The sequence below is a fragment of the Eupeodes corollae genome, chromosome 1, assembly GCF_945859685.1.
Source record: "Eupeodes corollae chromosome 1, idEupCoro1.1, whole genome shotgun sequence".
Taxonomy (NCBI): domain Eukaryota; kingdom Metazoa; phylum Arthropoda; class Insecta; order Diptera; family Syrphidae; genus Eupeodes; species Eupeodes corollae.
This window is the reverse complement of record NC_079147.1, coordinates 275,168,354-275,184,985: the sequence shown is the minus strand read 5'-3', so window position 1 is coordinate 275,184,985 and position 16,632 is coordinate 275,168,354. Positions and strand designations below refer to the sequence as shown.

Genomic DNA, 16,632 nt, shown 5'->3' with positions numbered 1-16,632 from the left:
TTTCACTCAAAACTTTCGATACCGTTAGTTAAGTCATAGCGATTCGGTAGTCCTGTCCAACGCTCTTTTGGTAAGAACATTCCGCTAAAAATCGCATTGTAAGCTTTAGTTTTCTCGTTTGAAATCATCTTTGATTTCTTCAAAAACGTACACAAATGCTTCTCGCGATAGTCCAAACAATTTTATAAACCTTATTGAATAAAAATCATTAAAAAAAATTCAATGTGGAAAAAGATAATTAAATACACACTCTTTGGGGGGAACATCAAGAGGTGAAGACCCACTTCTTAATAGTTTTCTTTGAATATTTAAATAATTAGCTTCTTTTCTTGCTTTTTCTCTTCTTTAAAAAACACTTTTGGAGTCCATTGAAAACTAGTTTTGTTAAGTGAAAACCAACAATAATATTAAAATATAACTACAACCATTAAGATACTTTTTTCAAAGACAAGCAATTAGTTTTAGTGGAAGGAAATGTCATATTTTTGGAAACAGCTGACAAATAAATGGAAAATTGGAAAATATCATGGAAATGGATTGGAAATATTTGACATTTAAGCTGGAAAAATGGAAGGATCGCTTTCTTCCATATTCGCTTTCGAAATTAATTCAAAGCGAAGACGGTCAAAATTGAATTTTCGCTTTCAATGCGATCCGCCGCGCTTTCTGGAATCGTCCCTCTGTTGTAAAATTTTATATTAGCTTGTATTTTAATTGCTTGTTAATAAATATTAATAATAATAATAATATTTTGAAAAATCCAAATGAGAAATTAAAACACAACGGCTGACAAAATTAACGTTTTTACAGTTTTTTTTCTTCGTTTCCAGTTGGCAAAAGCTTATAGTTTTGGAGTAAATAATAAGTAGTTACCCAATTCAGAAATTAAAAGAAAGATGAATGCTTAACGCACAATTTGCTAACAAGAGGATTTAACTGGTAAGTAATTTTAAGGTTGGGTAACTACTCAGAACTTTATTTTTACATTATTTAACAGACCCTAATGGCTGAATCACAAACACACTTCAGCTTCGGCTTTGCCTGACGTTTACGAGATCAGCCATAGGAATTCATGCATGCTATCACAATGAAGCTTCGACCTCACGTTTCATTTGACAATCGTAACTCCAAACGGAAACTCAAGTTCAAATTTGCTGAGCATTTGCTTTGTCTTACACCTCAACGGTTGTAATAAAATATCAACAAACATAATATTTTCTCTTTGGAGGAATGAAACAATAGAAATGTCATTCAAAGCAACCTCGAAGGAGGCCCACCGTAACGCAGATGAAGCCGAAGCTGAAGCGTGTTTGTGATTCAGCCATAAAGGTTTTAAGTTGAACTTTTTCTGCAGCAACTTTTTAACAGCTACAAATTAACAAATATTCCTGCTTTCACGTTACGATACGTAACGTTAATCGAAATGCACAATTCAATAACACATTTGGCAATCATTTTACTATTTTCGCTCATCCTCTCACTTACCCTTGCAGCTGATTCTGTCACACAAATGTCAAAAAATAATGACAGCTTTTATCGCAGATTGTCCACTGTCTGCGAAAATCAAAATAAAAATTTAATTTTGATAATTTATTGAGGTCTGTCTTTATTGTCTGGTGCTGCTGTACTGCATTTCTTTTCTTCTTTTCTTTTGTTGTTTTTCCATAATAATTGTAATGCGACACAATCTTAATTAAGCATCAAGAAAATTAAAACAAACTATTAATCACCGTCAGTAATCAAAATGGATTTCGTACGCCCCATCCTAAATTGTTTGTCGAAATTCTGCAGTTGTATCAACTGTGCCGAAGATCTTGGCACCCAGGTAAGCCATTTGAATTTAATTGAATCATGCTTTGTTCTTGGGATGAAGATGACATAAATGATAATCTTTAATTTAGGGTTTAGAACCAAACGAACGCACACATCTGCTTGTTGACCCAGTCAACAATAGTCCTGCTTTGCGTCGAACAAATTCCGACAATCTCAGCAATGAATATTCACAGTCTTTGCCAAAAAAGGACGAGCAGAATGCTCTTAGTCGACTTGTCCAAAATACAGAAGTGTAAATATTTTAATTCTTTGCAAAAATCATTAACTTAAAATCACTTATATTGAATTTTTGATTGTGATTTTGTTTTTAAAGAAATATGATTGATGTTGGTGCCATGGATTCTCATAACATAGAACATCAGGAGTACAACGATCGAATAAAATTGTATAACCAGCGCCTTATGCAGCAATGGAATACAGTCCAGCATCCGGGAATAGTGCCAATGGGTAGCGCTGATCATACTTTATGTGTCCACAGTTTTTTCTCATCTCAATAATTTTCTTTCATCTTAATTTACAGGTTTCCTTAAGGACATACCCAATCCGGAATACTATTTGACTTCTGTTCCAATATCTGCCGTAGATCTTGCTCAAGTACTAAAAACTCAAAATACTCAAAATTCCTTGAGCTATTGATATATTTTATACTTTGTTTGTTTGTTTTTCTATAGATTAAGTCAGCTGTTAGTAAAGCAAAAGTTGCTGTGGATGAAATCAGAGTCGAACATAATGAAGATATCGTGGTGCCTTTTCGTATTCCCTAGACTTTACATGAACAAAGAGCTTTCCTTTTGAACTTGTTCATAGCGACATCATTTGAATTGGCTTGAATTCATAATGGAAACATCAACAACTCTCACAAAAACCACACACAACACGAGACACCACACACACAGCTTCCAACTTATATAAATCTATGTTTCCCCTATTTCTTTTCTTTACACTAAATATTCTATCAACTTATAAACACGTTAATTTTTTGGTTTAAATTCTAAGCAAGTGCATTTTCTTAAGCGCTATTATTCATATATACTAAACTGGTAATTTTTTAGAAATAACCTGGAAAGTTAATTAAAATAGAACGTAACTATTTTAAGTTATTAAACAGCTGCTTCTTGCTTATAACAAAACAAAAAACAAAAACAACCACAACAACAACAATAATAATAATCATGGTATAGTTATAAATAGTTACAACTTACTCTCTTTCTTGGAAGCCTATAAACTTGTATATTGGTTCCAACACGTTATCCCTATTGTTAATCTTTATAATTTACAGTCAAACCTAACATTTATTGATTAGTAATCAAAAAACCTATGTGAAAAGTAATAAAATCCTTTATTAATAAACAATTTGTAATTTTCATTTGTTTTTATTTGGAGTTGAGTTCTGAAAGCTGATGTTTTATTTTTTGCTATTAAGCTTCTTGTTTTGTTTAGCTAAGAGCGCTTCTTTTATTTTCATCATTTTTGCACGGTTCTTGGCCATCTTATTCGATTTTCTATACCATTTTGTGAATTTTTCCCAAAGCTTTTAAGAAACTTAAGTGTTTTTGAATTTTTCTTTTTAAAATGAAAAATGTTCATACCTTTAATTCCATTGGAAATTTTGGGATTTCTTTGTCCAAAAACTTGTCTAGGAACTCTGTTTCCCGCAGCGGATGTCTTTCTAAGTCCATTCTGCGTCTTACGTTCAATGTTTCTTCAATATTTTTCACAAGATCTCCAGAAACATAATTTCGTGTTACTAAAGCCAAAGTTGAGAAATCCACCTCTCTTGGTGAAATACCACGAAATTGTAGAGTGCAATATCTCTGCAACATGAAATTTGTTGCATATTCGGTTTTTGGAATTAGGAGCATCTTTTGAAATAATTTTTTCATTTTTCTGTTTGCTGTCCAAGGCGCATCTGTTGTAGCGAGAAGTAATATTTTATCTTCTTTTTTAATGGGCTTAAAAATAGATTTCTTTAGGTGTGATTGTAAAAGTTTCGGAGCTAATTCGAGATATTGGGGGGGAATTTTCTTCCAAAATACTCTATGTACGTCACGGATGAAGATTATTGTGGGTTGTAGGATTTTGGCCATTTTAAGTATAATATGAAGGAAGTATTTTAAATTCGATTGAAATTGAACAGTGTTTTCGGGACTGATGTCGAGGACAACGGCATCTAGTGGGAATTTTAGATTTTTTAAGAAGTATTGGTTGAAGGAATATCATGAATAAAATGTCCCGCGAAATATGCGCAATAAGTTTTTAAGTGATTTGGCTTTTATTTTAATAGATGGAAAAAAAGAAGAAAAATATTCCAAGGGACATTTTATTCTAGACAGTTTCGATAGAATTGTTAGGAAAAATATAACAATCAAGTTCTTTAATACCAATTTCCGTTGCTAAAATATCACACAAAACCCTTTTTCCACTATTTGTGGGTCCAACCAGACAAATTGATTTCGGTTTCGTAATGTTTAAAGGACCCATTCCTAGGACATATTCCATTAAAACATCCTTTATCTCTCCCTGATATGAAGGAGTATCTCTGTGAAAACAAACTTATAATTTCAAAAAGATGCCACTAAAGATAGAGTAGAGATTTCTTACTTCATATGTATGTTAAGGATATCATAGGCACAGTGATTGCGTTCGCTGATATAGTAATCAAATGTTTTTTTTGGATAAGTCTTAACAATACCGGCATCTTGTAGCTCATAGTAAAGAGATTCTATGGAGCGATCGGCTGTTAAATCTATTGGTTGTTTCTTCTTTTTGCCTTTCTTCGGTTTAGGTTTCTTCTTTTTTGGACGTTTGTATTTCTTTTTGAGATCTTTGGCCAAAGCTCGTTGTAAGAGTTCAAATTCGAGCCTTGGAATTTAAAATAATTGTTTTTTAATATTTTGCATAGTTTTGTATTGTGATGTGTTGCAGATTTACACGTTTCTAAACTTTACTCACGTCATAAGTTCATCGACAGTTAACTGAAGTTCTTGATGAATTTCAGCATAATAATCAGATGTTATCCAATCTTTTATGGGCTCATGCTTTCTATTTAACTTTTCATCGATCTCTTCACATTCTTTTTTATACTTTTCAATTGTGCTTTCTATTTTAGCTTTAAAAATAGAAAAATGGAAATGTAAAGGCTTTTAAAAAAATATGTCTTGAGGTTTTCCATGGGTAAAATAAATCAATTTATTTTTGATCTAGATCTGTCAAAATATAAATTTCACATTTTTGCATTCCATAGGGTGAAGTAAATTGATTTATTCTTGATTTAAGATCATCTGCAGATCTGGATTATGCGGAAGATTTACCCCTATTTGCACTAATACTAATACAATTTAAATTAAATATTTAGCTGAAAATTTGACAGCTCTAACGGACTCGTCAACAAGTTCACGAAGTAACAATAATACTATGACAAAAAGAAAACAATTCCAATCGTGTTCCATGCGCCATGGAAAACATCAATGTCTTAAGAAAATCTGAATTTACCTAAGAAAAGCCCATATGTGAATGCTATCATATCAAAAATAAATCAATTTATTCTGTCCAATGGAAAGAAAAAATATAAGAAACAAAATGTCCTCAACCACAACTACATGGAATTCAAGATATACATATGACAAGGGAGACAGAATACAGATCAATAGGAGGTTTAATGGGGTTATTTATTTTTTTAATCTGTCAAAAGTCTGATTTTCAACTGTTTAACGTTTGATTGTGTTAAATAGGATTTTCAAATAAGAGCTTTTATTTATATAACAAGACGAACCAAGAAAAAAGTCTAAACGAAAAATTTGTTTATAAATCTTTCGAAAATTGCGGTTATTTGATTGCTTGTGTGCTACAAGGTTCCGAGTTCGATCTTTTTGAAAGTAAACGTCTTCTACATCAATTAGCAGGTTCAGACGACATAAAGCAAAAACTAACCTTCCAATTAAAGCAACTTTATTGGGAAGTTGACTGGAAAGTTGGTAAAATAATCTTCCTAACTATCAAACCAAGATAAGTCTGCTTATGTCAAAATAGCAGTTTATTATGTTTTTATATTCAACTGAAAGCTGAACTTTATTACTCATTGATTTATTTATTTTCTGCACATTTCCATTTTGTGTAAAAGGGTTCCTTGTCAAATTGAAAAACAAATAAGTAATATTTCTTTACAATACAAAATACAAATTGTGATGGACTTGTTTGATAGTTTTTGTACGATGAACTGAAGGTAAGTAAAGTAAATATCCAAGTTTGAAATTTGTGACACTTTAGTTTGCTTGGTCAAAATTTACGTTTTTTGTCTAAAACTGCTCATTGCTTGAAAGTAAGGCAAGTTTCTAGTATCTGATTTACCAGTCGCCAAATAAGGCAACTTTATTGTAAAGTTGACTGGAAAGTTAGTAAAGAAAAATCTCCCTAACTACCAAATCAAGTTTACTAATGTCGAAATGACAGAACCTGCTCAATGGGCGTGTTCAGAAGACATAAGGGACTTGATAGCAAGGCAAGTTTCTAGCATCTGATTGGCCAGCTGCCACAAAAATTGACTTGTAATTATGGTATCTATACTAGAAAGTCGACTTTAAAGTTAGTCAAGAAAAATCTCTTATCAAGTTGATCTTTTTTATTTAGCTGAAAGCTGAACTTTATTACTCTATGATTTATTTATTATCTGCACAATTAAATTTAATATTTTGTGTAAAAGGGTTCATTCATTCATTCATGGTGGACTTGTTGCATGCCTGAGAAATGCTGTTAATCAACTGATGTTAGAAGTTAGCGAAGTAAAGTTCCAAGTGTGAAATTTATTACACTTGGGGTTGCCTTTGTCATAATGAACGTTCAAAGAATGCAGTTGACTGCAAATGAAGTCTCTTATGTTGTCTGAACCTGCCCATTGCCTTCTTATTTAGGCTGATTTATTGAAAAGTTGACTGCAAAGTTAGTCAAGAAAAATCTCCCTAGCAATAAAGTCAAATCTTCTTATGCCAAAATGACAGTTGGTATTGTTTTTCAAATCAACTGAAAGCTGAACTTTATTACTCTGTAATTTTTTTTATTTTCTGCACAATTCTATATAATTTTGTGTTAAATTGTTTCTTGTCAAATTGGTAAAAAATAAGAAATATTTCTTAACAATACAAAATACAAATCGTGATTATAGACAATATTATTTTTGATAGTTTTTGTACAATGAACTGTAGGTAGAGGTTAGTGAAGTAAAGTTCCAAGTTTGAAATGACACTTCAAAAACTTACTAGTTGTCTTAAATAACTGCACATGAAGTCGCTTATGGTCATGTTGTCTGAACTTGCTCAATAATTTCCAATAGCGGTCAAAGAAATTTACAAATGGCATAGTTTGATGTTTCAAATGTCAAAAGATAACAGTTTCTTAAGCGAGAGAATACCGTTCTATTCAAATTTTAAATCCTCTTACTGGAAAACCTTTATAAATTTATCAAGACTTAGTTTAAAATTAAAAATAGTGGGTTTGAATTTTATTTGCAAATAATTTTGCAAAAATTTAAACTGTCAGTTTGACTGATATTTTTAATTGTGAATTATTTGAATGCGTTAAAAAAGTTTCGGTAGTAAATAATTCTTCTTTATTTAAGTAGAAGTTTAAGTAAGTATATCAAAAACATTCTTTTCATAAGCCGCGCATAAGGGAAAATACATACACTCATTTAATGGAAATTTGACAGATATAGCATCACCAGATAAACCAACCGTGGCATGATGACTACGTCATCTAAAGTTTTTTTTCACGGGTACTGCCTCTTGCGAGGAATTGACTTACCTATTCTCCAAGAGTAATTCTTGTCATGAGAATGTGATTTCTCAAATTTGACGTTCGGATTTGGCTTACAAAAATGTAGGTCCCCTCCATGTGTACTCGCACACAGGAATGGTTAAGAGTTGTAGGTCACTAGGCCCTAGTTCTCAACAGACTGTTGCGCCACAAAAAACCCAGCTCTGTCATATTGATCTCCAGTCAACAAAAAAGTCAGCTTTTTCCCCATTGGAAAATCAACCTTGTTAAGATCATAGTTTTGACAGATCTGAATTAAAACCAACCCACTTTTGTTGTACAATGTAATAATCCCCTTAGTTTATAACTCACCAATACTTTTGCTTCTTTGCATCTCATCTTTCATATCGAAAATTCCCGCAGCCTTTAATTTTGCCCTTCTCTTTGCCAAAGCACGTTTCTCTTTCTTTAGCTTTTCCTTCTCTTTTTTCTTTAATTCCTTTTGTTTATCTTTAAGCTTTTGTTTTTGTTCTTTTGTCAATTTTTTCGCTTTCAGTTTGTCATAATACTCAAAAACAGTCATAGTTTCGTCTCTGACTAACAACAAAGTTCCACCTTTAACTTCGTCAGGATATGGATGAAAACAACCTAATTTATCGTAACTAATGACGACAAAATTAAGAGTTAATCAATGAAAACGCCTGAATTGAAAATATCTTACAATTCCTTAAACCAAGCTCGAATATTATCAGAAATATCTTCCATAATCCATGGTCCTCTAACTCGAAGAATTCGCGATCTTTCATCTTCGCAGAATTGGATGAATTCACTGTCGTATCTTTCTTTCAGAAGTCTGTGTTTGGTTGCTTCTGTGACTCGGTCTTTGTAGGATTTGATTTTTATAGATTTAGGTCTGAAGTCCTGGGTCATTCCGTAAATTAGGGATTTTTTATCCAATAACGCTTGATATCGCTTACGATCTCTATGGCCTCTCCAAAATGTTTGAATTCTTGTGGCCGATAAGTTTAGAGCTTTATTCACAGATTCCTCCAAATTTGTTCCTAATTGAACTTCTATTGGAAATATTTTGAGAGTAACATTAATAGTTAATTGAAAAAGCAATATCCGTTCTACCATTTTCGTAATCTGATAATTCGCCCGACAACGCTTCTTCCATCTCGAATTCATCTTCTTGTTCCCTATCTGAAGAAACTGGAGTTTCGTCATCTTCTTCAGTTGAACTATCATCTCCGAGGAATCGTTTAGGAACGTAGTAATTGAACTCCTTCATATCCTTTTTCTTGGTATAATAATTGGCATCAAAGCGTGTTTTTCTAACTGGAATAAGCATAGCTTGCGTAGGCTTATGCGTGAAATCATATTTGATCAGATCGTCTTCACGCATTTTTGGCTTGTACACTTTTGGATTAGCACGAATGTTGGTTAAGTAAACCCTTGCAAGTCGAGCTCTTTCGTGAGATTGAATCAATCGAACAGCTTCCATTAGTTTTTTCTTAACCGGGTCAATGGGTTCTTCAATTTGTATTCGCATTTTGATATTAGTTTTCTCACTTCGTTTAAGGTCTTTTGAATCTTCTTGATGGGTTCTAACATTCGTAGATATAGTTTCAACATTTCGTTGCTCTCTTTTTGACATATTTGTCGTTTTCTCCTCTTGCTTCGAAAATTCTTCATTATTTTCGATTTCTTCTAGATTTTTCCGAGGGCCATAAATCATCTCTTGGACATTTGTTGGACGCCAATATGGAAAGTATTTTGGTGTCCATATTGTTATATCATCAGGAGTCAGTCGTCTTTCAATAAGTGTCTTATCGACATAGATGAATTCAGAAAGTTCAATATTTTTCAATTCCTTTTTAAGTTCCAATAGTCTTTGTGATGACGCCTCAACCAGCTGTTGGATAATATCACGTTTTTGAACTTGAAACGTATGATGGTATATATAACCAAGCTTATTGACAAGTTGAGCATAACGAACATAAAGCTCTGCAAATAGATTATGTGTAACGGATTTGTTTTCGATTGGTTTGAGTTTTTTGAAAACTTCTTGACGCTTCAAAATATCCTCGAGATCGCTTTGTGTAGCTACCCAGAACTTATAATTATAGTCAAAAGACATTTTTAATCAATCAAAAGTCTGGATACAAGATTGAATGACAGAAAACAGGTGTTTTGAGTTTTTCTTAGTTCAAAATTTTGAGAAGTAGCTTTTAGGGGGCCAGTTTTAGGTCTATCATTGGTTTTTATGATTGTTCACTTTTCTTTGATACGATACATTTTGACACTTTACTATTTTCATTTTTAAAATGTAAACATCTTGTCTTACTTTTTAGGTGACGCAACAGTCCGTTGAAAACAAGGGCCTCTTGACTCACAACTCTCAACCATTCCTTTGTGCGAGTGTTCATAATTAACTCTGCCAAAATAATTTTCTCCATCCCGATTCAAACATTTTAAAATACTGAGGCTCGACAACATCAGTATCAATGTAAAAGCAGTACAGTTATTTTTGCAATCGAGTCATGTTGTCGAGCATGCTCGTCTTTGTAAACCCACCTAATAATAAAAGAGTTTTGACAGCAAAACAAGAAAATTGTGTGAAAACTTTCGTTTATGTATCTGAGACGATAGAAATATCTGAAATATAAACTGGCCTATTGTCCATATTGAATTAGTTCGAGGCATCTTATTTTGACATTACGCGTGTTTCGTTGGAAAATCTATCAATAGTATAGTATGTTTTTACACGAATAACAAAAGCAATATCCGCAGTATGGATACTACCGATAAAAGAACGGATGGGTTTTTGACATTTATACGAGTCTCGAATGGATCTTATGTGATTTCGTTCTCAAATGTTGGTACGATTGATATTGCATTTATATCTCGATGGTTGTGTTCGTTGAGTAGTTGTGCATTTGGAATCATGTGTTTTCCATTGGAGAACAAATCAATCTGTTAATGTTGATATTATTTAGTTTTGTTAATGAAAATAGACGTTGTCTAGAGAAAACAATAAAAAGACAATTAAGTTCTGCTATGTTTCCACCAAAGGTTTATATCAGTTTAGATTAAATAAATCTTTTTGGTGTTTCCTCTACATAAAAAGATTTAAAAATGAGTAAGTTTGACAGCACTTTCTAAAATGCAAATGTTGTTTCGATATTTCTTATGAAGTGCAGGTGAGATAGTTTGATACGTGCTTAACAATGAAGAACTGAGTAGATCAGCACCATATAAGAATATGCCACCTGCTCCAAGTGCAACTTTTTTTTTAATATGATTAAAATAAAACTAGATTTTTTGTACACAAACATGGGAATCAAGCTCATTCCAACACGATTCAGGTATATAAGGAATTGATTTCATTTTACATCTGTCCTTTACTCTGGATTTCTACCATTTTCCAACTAAGGCTACTAACGCCTATTCCCAACTCCCCGCGGTGAACATCGGGCGCCTAGCACCTTAACTGAATATTGGGTTCCAATTACAGTGGAAAGTCGTCGGGGATAACAAACAAGAGAGAAAGGGGGAGAGAGACACCTACCATGTCAGCGGTGAAAATTCCTAGATGTTCTAACCCCAGTGGAAAGTTGTTGGGGGCAGCAAACGAGTGAGAGATGAGAGGTGTTTCCACAAAGGCACCTCTCCTTATCAAGACGGCAGCGGACGAATTCTCGAGATGGAATCAACGGTGGCGTCTAAAGTTCCAGTAAGGTTGAACTATGTACTTATAGTGAACACCTTATAGGGTTTCTACAACTTATTCGGAGCCCATGCCTGTAAGGAGCGGTTCATCCGGCTCCCCGTTCCTGGAGTTATACTAATTATCTGGCCCTCCAGGTTGAGGGTTGTGCCGTAGGGGTGACTTCCTCACCACGTAAAAAATACCTTAAGTTTCGAAGCACCAACAAGCCTCGGATACGGACGAATTCACTGTTGCCAACCCACGCAAACAAAATAAGGACAACGAACTTCGGATATGTACGTGGATTGTTAGGTCCCTTAGCAGACCACGTGCAGCCGAACAATTAGCGGAAGCCTTAAACTGCTGCAAGGCAGATATTACAGCCATCCAAGAAGTGCGATGGGATGGACCGGGCAAACGCAAACTAAAAGACTGCGATATCTACTACGGCGACTGCTACCAAGAACAAAGACAGCGTCTATTTGGGTGTGGATTTGTTGTTGGAACTAGGCTCAGATAAAAAGTCTTGAGTTTCAACAGTGTGAGCGAGCGCATCACGACAATCCGCATCAAGGCTAAATTCGCCAACATAAGCCTAATATGCGCGCATGCCCCACCAGAGGAGAAAGATGAAGACACCAAAGACATATTCTTCGAGCTCTTGGACAAAACATATGAGCAGTGCCCTGGCTATGACATTAAAATTATCTCGCTGCTGGGCGAGACGTTCTGGTATCTAGTACGCAGTTCACACATCTCAATATCCACAAGGGGTCATGGAAGTCTCCTGATCAATCAACCGTCAGCCAGACTGACCACATTGCGATCAACGCACGACACTTCTCCAGTACACAGGATATCCGAACATTCCGAGGGGCCAACTTTGACTCAGTCCACTACCTCGTTGTAGCCAAGGTTCGTCTACGGATATCCCGATCCAAGCCAAAACAAGGAAGTACTGTGAGAAGATTCGACGTTAGACGGCTTCAATCGCAATCCTTTCCGATCGAGTCTCTAATAACCTCTTAAGGAGTCCTATGCTGCCTGCATTTAGCATTGAAAACCAGTGGCAACATTGCCTTGCAGTCATCAGAAATGCCGCCTCTGAAGTGCTAGGTTTCACATGGCCACCACAGCGAAACCCCTGGTTTGACGACGAATGCCGGCAAGCGCACGCAGCGAAACAAGAGGCATACAAACGCTGCGCTGCACAAAAGGACTAGAGCTGCTCGCGAGCTCTACGAGCAGAAGAGGAGAGAGGAACACCGGCTTCTTAGACGGAAAAAAAGAGAGCATGAGAAGCGCGCGATCGAGGAGATAGAGGGATGTCACAACAGGAATGAGGCTCGTAAATTTTACCAAAAGGTAAAAAAACCTCCCAAGGGTACCAGCCACAAGCCGAAACCTGTAAAGACGATCAGGGGAACATCGTTGTAGAACCGCAGTCGATGTTGAGAATATGGAAAGACCACTTCTCCAAATTATATAACGGAAATGACGAACAGAATTCCGCTGTAAGGGAGATCCACTCAACCTCGGCGACGCAGATCAACAATTCCGCCTACCCGACCTTGACGAAATGAAGATAGCTATATCTAAATTTAAGTCAAACAAAGCTGCTGAAGCTGATGGCATCGCTGCCGAACTATTCAAAGCAGCAGGCGATGACTTGGTCCGGAGCATTAACCAACTAATCTACAAAATATGGTCGGAAGAAAGCATGCCCGATGAGTGGAATCTTGCCCGATATATAGAAAAGGAGACCCTCTAAATTGCGCCAGCTACAGAGGCATCAGTCTCCTTAACATTGCATATAAGATTCTCTCTGCCGTATTATGTGAACGTCTGAAGCCATTCGTCAACAACCTGATTGGTCCTTATCAGTGTGGCTTCAGACCAGGAAAGTCCGTTTGTGCAAAATGACGAAAAATATCTTACCAATGCATTTGATGTCAAAAAGGTTTTAGACAAGGCGATGCACTGTCATGCGACTTCTTCAACATCGTTCTGGAAAGAATTGTGCAAAACTCAACCGTCAAAACTAGAGGCACAATCTTCCAAAGGTCCATCCAATTACTCGGATACGCAGATGAAATTGACATAGTTGGAAGATCAAAGCGTGATGTCAGTGGAGCGTTTTTGAGCATTGCGACGGAAGCGAAGAAGATGGGTTTAGTATTCAATGAGGGCCAGACCAAGCATATGCTGTCATCAAAAAAGGACATTGAACAACGACGTCTTGGACAAAACGTCACCATGGACAGCTTTAACTTTGAGGTAGTTAAGGACTTTGTCTACCTAGGCACCGCTATTAATGCAGACAACGACACCAGCGCTGAAATCAAACGAAGAATAAATCGCTGCTTCATTGGACTTAGAAGGCAATTGAGAAGTAAATTCCTCTCTCGAGCATCTAAAATCACCATCTATAAGACACTCATCATCCCGGTTTTCATTTATGGCGCTGAGGCCTGGAGCCTGTCAAAGAAAGATGAGAGCGTCCTAGAATGCTTCGAGATAAAAATTCTTCGGGTGATTTTTGGTCCCGTACGCATGATGGAGAAAGGAGGAGAAGATATAAAGACGAACTACCCTAGTTATAACAGAATAAAAGTCCAACGAATTAGATGGCTAGATGTAGATGTAGATCGAATGGACATTAAAGCTCCAGCCCTGAAGGTCTTCGAATCCAATCCCGAGGAATTGCGCAGTAGCGGAAGACCGCGACTCAGGTTGGTTGAGGCTCAGGTCCACCCCGGACTGTAGCGCCGATTGAAATATCAATATAAAAAAGATGCACATACGCCTTAGTGTACTTTTAGAAAACTAACGACTCGTTTAGTTGTTCAAGATTTACTAAAGAGCAGTAATCAAAACCATTTTAAATTAAGGAAGTACTCTGTATGTAAAACTTGTCGAGTTGTAAAGCTGAGTAAGGTCAATGATTCGCGAGAATTTTCTCCAGATGAGTCCTGAAACTAAAGGACGTTATTATCCCTCTACCTTCCCAGAATTATCACCCATTCCCACATAAACAAGGCATACCAGCCTACGTTTATAATTCCCATCCCACCACCCACGTTGTAATGGCGAAAAAGCTAGCAGCGCTCCTATCTTCTATGCTCCTTCTCACTCTAGGTAACCTAGCTGAATTGCTGTTATCGAATTCCAATCTTTTCCGTATATATCAGAATGATGATTTAACATCAACTGACTTCTCACCCTTTCTCTTCATCCCCAACCACCTCTCATCTTTATTGGGCTGGATCCTGGATCTAAGGTGTTAAACGACCCGTACTGATGGTCAGCATGGCTGGGGGCCTAATTCAAAAATAGCCCAGTCTCTAACGGAGTATCCAGATACCTGGTGACCTCCGAATTAACTAGCCCTATCTGTACATGCGAATTTGAAGGTGAACTAGCGGTTGGTGGGCCTGGGACGTCGTCTTCTCTCCTAACAGAGGGTGACAATGTACTCATGCCCTCTCCAATTGCGACTCCACCCTCTAAAAAAGTCGTAGACAGTCCATCCTTAATGGAGACTGAGGACGACCTTAACATGATCCTTCTGAGCGAGGACGAACTCTTGGGTTCATCCTCAGATTCCGAGGATTAGAACAAAACCGTGGTGGAGGTTGATCTGCCTAATTGTAATCAAAATGCTGCAGTTAGTACAGATTAATCTCCAGCACTCCATAAAGGCCTCGGCCTCACTTTTTCTCCGTCTGGCAAGAAACGGAGAAGACATTGTCCTGATCCAGTCATGGATTGTGGGATCCGTTGTTCGAGGAATGAGGACTCCTGGGTTCTACAAACTGTGAGTGACAAATAAAGGTGAGCCTAGATCTTGCATACTAGTGAAACGTAGCATTAATGTATTTTTACTCCATCATTTCAGTGACAAAGATACCACCGAAGCTAGGCTCGAAATAACCAAAGGAAGTTTCTGGCTAGTGTCGGCGTATCTTGGCCATGACCACCTTGACCCTCTCCCTGGAAAACCCCTGGAGGAAGTCGTCGCTGAAGCGGAAAGGCAAAGAATCCGCCTAACTATTGGGAGCGAAGTTAACGCTCATCATATTGTATGGGGTAGTACGAATATCAACGACAGAGGTGAGTCTCTTTTTGATTATATGCCTGGTACTAACCTCTTAGTAAGTAATGTTGGAAATGAACCAACCTTTATAACTAAAACTCGACAAGAATTCTTATACAAAACTCTTGTCTCAGATACTATACCCTCTACCTTTCGGGCCGTTCTGTATGCAATTAGATCGTCGCTTGGCGTACTCAATTGCCTTTGTAAGACACCTATCAGATCGCTGGTGTAAATGCTGAAGAGAATCGGCGAATTCACCGCTCCCTGTTAAAGACCATTTTTAATTGAGAATGTTGTGGTAGAAGTTAAATTGCCACTTTTGACAACAAACTTTCTACCGTTAGGCATATCATAAAGTATATACAGCAATGGCTTGCTTATGCCAAGCCTGCTCAGTTTTAGGTAAAGACCCTCTAACCATAAGGTGTCAAAGGCCTTTTCAAAATCAACTAGAACAGCACCTGTGCATTGTTGTTTTGATTTATTCCATTGGATATCAGAAACGAGTTTAGACGCAGCATGAATTGTGTCATGACCCGCCTTGAACTCGAACTGTTTATCCGGAATTATTTTGTTGTCCGCAACCCACTTAGTCAGAGCCCTATTAATGACCTTTTCAAAAACTTTGCTGATGCTCGGAAGAAGACTTATCGACAGAAGATTTGACGGGTTGGAGTTGTCCTTTCCCTTTTTCGGGAGAGGATGAACCACAGCGGTCTTCCAATGCACTGGATAATATGCATTATTCAGTGCATTGTTGAAGATTGTGGTGTAAATGTTAATTGCTTCCGTCGGTAAATGTCTTAGTACAACGTTGGATATACCATCGACACCTGCTGACTTTTTGTTTTTTATTGAGTTGAAGATGAGCTGAAGCTCAACATTCGTCACTAACAAGGGACTTGGTCCCGTTTGCTCGGCGATTATGGCATTTGCCAAGGAGTCATCATTGAACCCCATGAAACCGCTGTTCTGATCGCCAATGTGTGATATCATTACGGAGGTAAAAGTGATTAAGTAGGGCTCTGTTTTCCAGGTCGTGGTTGGGGCGAATGCTAACATTCACCTTGTACACTTGCTGGAAAGCAGCTCCCACCGCCTCCACTTTTTCCTTCGGATCTTCAATTATATAAAAGTCATCGTCAAAGATGGCTTCTTCTGGATCTATTTGCGCTGTCCTTAGCACGTCTCTGTTCTCTTCGGTTCTTTGGAGTTTCAGACTCGGAAGGTCATTGTCGTT

At 36.7% G+C, this 16,632-nt stretch overlaps 2 protein-coding genes across 2 annotated transcripts; one reads left to right on the top strand and one right to left on the bottom strand.

Moving 5' to 3' along the window:
* The first annotated feature begins 1,525 nt into the window (after window positions 1-1,525).
* On the top strand, window positions 1,526-3,199 carry LOC129942066 (uncharacterized). Its single transcript, XM_056050863.1, has 5 exons — window positions 1,526-1,825; window positions 1,902-2,065; window positions 2,147-2,280; window positions 2,354-2,427; window positions 2,505-3,199. Exons 1-5 carry the CDS (start codon window positions 1,745-1,747, stop codon window positions 2,595-2,597), a joined length of 546 nt encoding a protein of 181 aa, XP_055906838.1. The 5' UTR covers window positions 1,526-1,744; the 3' UTR covers window positions 2,598-3,199.
* Window positions 3,200-3,222: 23 nt separating this feature from the next.
* Window positions 3,223-9,736, bottom strand: LOC129942065 (IQ and AAA domain-containing protein 1-like). Its single transcript, XM_056050862.1, has 8 exons — window positions 8,716-9,736; window positions 8,303-8,654; window positions 7,954-8,243; window positions 4,786-4,942; window positions 4,435-4,695; window positions 4,215-4,372; window positions 3,423-4,003; window positions 3,223-3,364 (listed from the first exon to the last, which is right to left on the bottom strand). The coding sequence occupies exons 1-8, from the start codon at window positions 9,719-9,721 to the stop codon at window positions 3,239-3,241; spliced, it is 2,931 nt and encodes a 976-aa protein (XP_055906837.1). The 5' UTR covers window positions 9,722-9,736; the 3' UTR covers window positions 3,223-3,238.
* Window positions 9,737-16,632: the final 6,896 nt, after the last annotated feature.

Excerpts from the sequence above, each read along its gene's own strand:
- LOC129942065 (XM_056050862.1), bottom strand. The coding sequence starts at position 9,721 with ATGTCTTTTGACTATAATTATAAGTTCTGGGTAGCTACACAAAGCGAT. Across the intron at positions 4,373-4,434 it reads ATCCTTAACATACATATGAA|AGATACTCCTTCATATCAGG; the intron begins GTAAGAAATCTC and ends TTGTTTTCACAG. Across the intron at positions 4,004-4,214 it reads TATTTTAGCAACGGAAATTG|ATGCCGTTGTCCTCGACATC; the intron begins GTATTAAAGAAC and ends AATTCCCACTAG.
- LOC129942066 (XM_056050863.1), top strand. The coding sequence starts at position 1,745 with ATGGATTTCGTACGCCCCATCCTAAATTGTTTGTCGAAATTCTGCAGT. Across the intron at positions 2,281-2,353 it reads TCCGGGAATAGTGCCAATGG|GTTTCCTTAAGGACATACCC; the intron begins GTAGCGCTGATC and ends CTTAATTTACAG. Across the intron at positions 2,428-2,504 it reads CTGCCGTAGATCTTGCTCAA|ATTAAGTCAGCTGTTAGTAA; the intron begins GTACTAAAAACT and ends GTTTTTCTATAG.